Source organism: Penaeus japonicus, unplaced genomic scaffold (assembly GCF_977035675.1).
Source record: "Penaeus japonicus unplaced genomic scaffold, GWHDUDI00000001_assembly GWHDUDI00000009, whole genome shotgun sequence".
NCBI lineage: Eukaryota > Metazoa > Arthropoda > Malacostraca > Decapoda > Penaeidae > Penaeus > Penaeus japonicus.
In genome coordinates, this window is record NW_028234411.1 from 1,876,496 (window position 1) to 1,881,495 (window position 5,000).

A 5,000-nucleotide genomic window follows, 5' to 3' on the forward strand; every position below is an offset into this window, starting at 1 on the left:
CCCATACACCGAAACACACACCCATGCACACACACACATACACACTCAGACTCAGACTCACACACACGCCCACGCACATCCACATCCACACACACACACACACACACACCTATCCGCTCGTGTAGGGAGGGCTTAGTATGCTTGAACTCATCCAAGCATTAGGCCACCCATTTTTCTCGTTTGTTTGGCATACAGATGTGTCATATCGGGGGGATATAATGCAGCCTCTATCTCCTTTATTTCAAATCGCACAATAACATGAGCTACATTTTAGGGGTCTACTGATTAAAAAAATAAAAAAGATACAGCTCAAGAAATATTGGAAATAAAAACTTATATTTTTCGGGTTAATTATAGCAATAATAATACCATCTCTGTACCTGTACAATAACTGGGGTTGTGTGTTTGTCGACTTTTATTTTAAGGGCAAAAAATATACAATGACTTCAACCCTTAAAGGGATTAGGGTTCTTTCTAAAAGTGTCCAAAAAAGGTTTTAACAAAGGTCACATAACAAATATGTAATTGATTAGATCAACTATTATAGCATTACCTTGAACAGTAGGAATTTTATTGGTAATTGCCAGTATAAATACATTAACAAGACATTAAAACATTTCATAAACCAAAACATTTATAACCAAGACGGAAAATAACATAACACCGTGCAGCTTACGATTTAGGTACGATTTCGGTTATAGCTAACAAGCATCTATATTACTTCTCCATTATAAAAGGTCTGAGCGCTAGAATCCATTGATAGCCCATTGAAATTTCTCCCATTAATGATTCTCAACCATTTTTCACCTTTAATAAGGGGCACTGTTAGGTTCATCACTAGTGAAATCTCCGGAATATTCCCACACAGTTTTATCGATGACTCAAAATACCCTATTACAACAATTATCAAATGTCTATTCACAGTTGATATACTATAGAATATGATCATGTTATTACCTTAATTTGTAATACAATGTTAGCAACAATGTCATGACTCTACATCAATGTATCAAAGCTTGCCCATGCCTGTGCAGTTAGCCAGGGTGGTAAATAAAGATCTAATCTAAACTAAACTCAAAATGCTCTTTCAATATCAAAGTGGTTCTCCCTTTCAGATATTCGTAAATGCACTTTTGCACTAGATTCAGTGCTTAAGATTGGTGATATATATACCTGTGCCAAAAGGAAATATTCAGCATCAGGTTCGTTACTGTACTTCATTATGAAATTCAGATCCACTTGAGTGCCCCTTCTCTAGCGTACTAATTGGAAAACTTAATTAAGAATCGTTGATATATCACAAGTGCGTTGTCAGTGGATTTCAGCAGTCAGCCCTTTTGTATTCGCAATATGAAACACATATTTGTTCAGTCCTGCATAAACTATATTCATATGCCATGGTCATGCTATGATATCTAGTTGGTCGCAAAGACCTTAGGGGAAAAAAAAGTTGCAACGAATTAACAAATCTACTAACATGACACAATGAAAAACAGCAAAAGAATTAGAAGAAGTAGGATCTCCTTTTGGCAGCATTGTAGGTAATAGGACAGTGGTCTTTGGCAATCTGGTCGTAGATGCCCTTGAATCCTAACTTAATTGGAGTTCGCTTGCTAAGCTTGTTATACAAGTGTACGATGTATGCATCTTTGTAGTTCTGAAAGAGGAAAAGAACAAGGTCAGCATCTGGGTAAATCAAGCTTTGAATATCACATATACTTTTCATAATCAACCCAAGAAGATTGGAAGATCATCCTAGGAGAGAAATTCACATACTGACCCTTGAGAAGTTTTCTCCTTTGTTGTCCTGGAAGTACTTCTTCCAGAGAGGCCAGCGGAAAAGCTGCATTTCTCTAAGAGGACGCAACGTCACGCTGTCGCAGTGGTTGAGATAAACTTCGTTCAAGTCTTTGGTTTTGCACATTTTCTTCGCAATGGCTGTTGCTGCCCCGGGCCCGTTGACCACCCACGTAGCTACCTGGAAGGTGCAGGCAAGTTGTTGATGTTGTTAGCAAGGTCTTCACCGTATACTAAGTTGTAATTCTTATTTACATTGGAGAAACTAGGCTAGTTTATTTGCTCCACATGCACAAACAAACACAGGTAAGGTTATTAGATATTTATTCGGTGTACCCTATATACCTGTACAGAGGAAAAATAACAGTAATGATGATTAGTATAATAAAAACAATAACAAAGATTATGATGATAATGATGCTAATAAGAATATCAACAATAACGATAATAATGACAATCGGAATCAAATAATAACGAAAATGACTAGAAAAGTAAATGAAAAAAAAAAAAAAACTCGAAAAATCAGGTGTGTCTCATACGAGCGTGTCAAGTAAGACATACTACATGGGGCTATGCCACGTCCTACACCCCATTCTGCCGCCTCTCATGCTAAGATCTTTCCCTGAAAAGAGCGCAACTTCCCTCCACACTGTGACAAGCACTTGGCAGCAGTTACCCCTCCCTTGAACGACCCTAACGATTGCCACCACTTGACGACGAGGGCGCGCGCTGTCTCCCTCTCTGGGTAGCTCTATCTGAGGCAGACGACGACAGCACCCTGAACATGAGGCTGCCGTGATTTATGGAGCTGAATAACGTCGACAAACACACACACACACACACCTGGTCTAATGCCTTGTATCAGTAGTGTTAAGTCTGTTGATGCATGGAACATCAGGTCATGTATCTGACCTCGTATGTGTTTGTTGAAAACCTCTGTTCCCTTGTGATGAATTGCAATGACAGTCTATTGCGCTAAAGTCAGCAGTAAGTCGTGCAAAGCTTCTTATTGTGTCCTGTGTATAGTGACCCCATGTTCAATGGTTATTGAAAACAGGGTAGCTAACAAACATGCAGGTAATGTCTATTTCATATAAATGATAAGAGTTTTATTGTTTTACTGTTTTAGTTTCTGATCCGAAGTCGAGAAATTTGTATTTTGGTGACGTGTTAGTTCAGTCCAGCATATATGCAGATGAAATTGGTCAAATTTGAAAAATCCCAACCCCCCTCTCAGCTATGCCCCCTATGTTCCCCCCTCCCCCCCTGTGATAGTCACCTAGATTCACCACCAATTTGCACCGAAATATTTATAATTACATTAATATAATCATACACAAAACACTTTGCACTTACCTTGAAATTTTCCTTAAGGTATTTCATAAGTTCGTAAGTGAACGGGTGTCCTGCATCAAAGTGCATGATAGCGTTATTGGCCACTTTGCCCTCCTCGTCGTAGGACACCATGTTGTGTATGTGGGTGACGTTCCTGACGCAGATGCAGTCGGTGTCGCTGTTCAAGCCTCCCCAAAGCCAGAGCACCACATTACGTAACAGGTTGGATATGTTGTTCGCAGGCCAAGCTGTGAAGTTTGGAGTAAAGTTTTTTTCTTTATTGTTGTTAGTTTTATTTGGTATTTACTTGTGTATCTGAGGATGTACAAAAAGGTAGTCTGTTTATATGTTTGTATATGTGTATGTTTGCATGTGTACATGTTTGGGAGAGAGAGTTGGGCTCAGGTTGACTCATCTACTATATTTACAATATCATATAACTTCTTGAATTGATGTATGTTTCTGATACATCCACAGTTTTCTGAGAGGTTGTTCCATTGATCAATAGTCCTATTCGGAGCACTATATTTCTTTACCTTCTTGCCATGCTCACTTCCTAGCGATCTGGAAAGACTACAATGGGTCAGCTGGATGCCGTCAGCTTCCCGCTTTCATGGCCTGTATGGAAGCCCTGGCCTCCGCTATCATCCTCAACCACCCACGACCTGGAGCGCGGATCAGCATAGCGGTAGATAGATGCCTGTGACTCTGCCATCAGCGCCGTCCTCTAACAACAGCAGGGTAAGCAATGGCAACGTCTTGCATTCCGAGTTCTCTTCGCGAGGGCCCCTTCCCCGTTATCCGCAGAGGCGATAAGACCATTACAATCCGTAGGTCGAGATAAGAGGTACTTTCTCCATTGATCGCGTTCAGCCCACCTACTTCCAGGAGGCACCGGTGGGCTTCCAGGAGGCACCGGTGGGCTTCCAGGAGGCACCGACGATCAACTAGGTCTGTTTCGGGATCTGAACTGGAGGAGGAGTGTTGTAGCGAACCGGAAATAGCTAATTCCCGCGGCGAGTATCGGCCAATGACCTCACGTCGTATGTATGTGTGTGTGCGTATGTATGTACACATGTGCGTATGCTCAAACATCATACCAATTTTTTTTAAAACTTCACATCTTTTTTACACTCACGCGTATTGTGTGCCCATTTCCCTGCCATGAAGACCTTCTGGCAGGGGGTCCCGTTGAAGATCTTGTTGAGATCAGTGCCCACGATCTTCAGGTTATCATAGGCGGCCTCGAGCTGCGTTATGAGGCCGTCTCCGTTGTCGATCAATGGAGAGGTGGTGTGGAACCAGACCTTCGCCAAGGGGTTCTCGTAGGCATAGCTGAACGAAGAGAAAAGAAAGTTGTTGAAGCATAGAACAGCTATTGTAATTTATGGAAGAATGTATTTTTGAATTTGAATTAGTCAGGAGAACTTGCGAGCAGATTTCGAGATATCATTCCCTTTGTATGATTGCATGTTTCCTGCATTGCAAAGGAAGATTAGTTTATCATGTAGCCCATAGCCAACAAAACTGTTTGTTCTTTTGAAATAACTCGAACATGTTCAACCATAGAATTAAGCCTTCTTTTAATTCTAAACTTCCTTAATGGAAAAAAAAGTTATATGCTAATATACCTTACCTTTCAACAGAACACCACGCCCTATACAGAGGCCGGGGATTGCACGCTGTCTCTCCCAAGAAAACATTATAGTCATTCGAGCTTGGAATGGCGTCTCTAGAAGGACAAAACAAAACAGAATATGAGTAGTCTATCATCATAGTCCATCGTTCATGATTGACAATTAAAAAAAAGGTTACAAATTTGGCATAGTATGTGTAATGAGCCATGTTACCTGCCAAGCATCGGTAGC

The 5,000-nt window shown here is 40.9% G+C and overlaps 1 protein-coding gene across 1 annotated transcript in view; it reads right to left on the minus strand.

The window, feature by feature from the left end:
• Positions 1–400: 400 nt before the first annotated feature.
• Positions 401–5,000, minus strand: part of LOC122261206 (lactosylceramide 4-alpha-galactosyltransferase) — an 11,993-nt gene continuing 7,393 nt past the window's right edge. Inside the window, exons 3-8 of the mRNA XM_043028749.2 lie at positions 4,983–5,000; positions 4,769–4,864; positions 4,271–4,467; positions 3,154–3,380; positions 1,781–1,978; positions 401–1,657 (exon numbers count right to left, since the gene is read on the minus strand). The exon at positions 4,983–5,000 is cut by the window's right edge and continues 160 nt beyond it. Of these exons, the coding sequence (XP_042884683.2) occupies positions 1,505–1,657; positions 1,781–1,978; positions 3,154–3,380; positions 4,271–4,467; positions 4,769–4,864; positions 4,983–5,000 (889 nt within the window). The 3' untranslated portion in view covers positions 401–1,504. The remainder of the gene's footprint in view (positions 1,658–1,780; positions 1,979–3,153; positions 3,381–4,270; positions 4,468–4,768; positions 4,865–4,982) is intronic.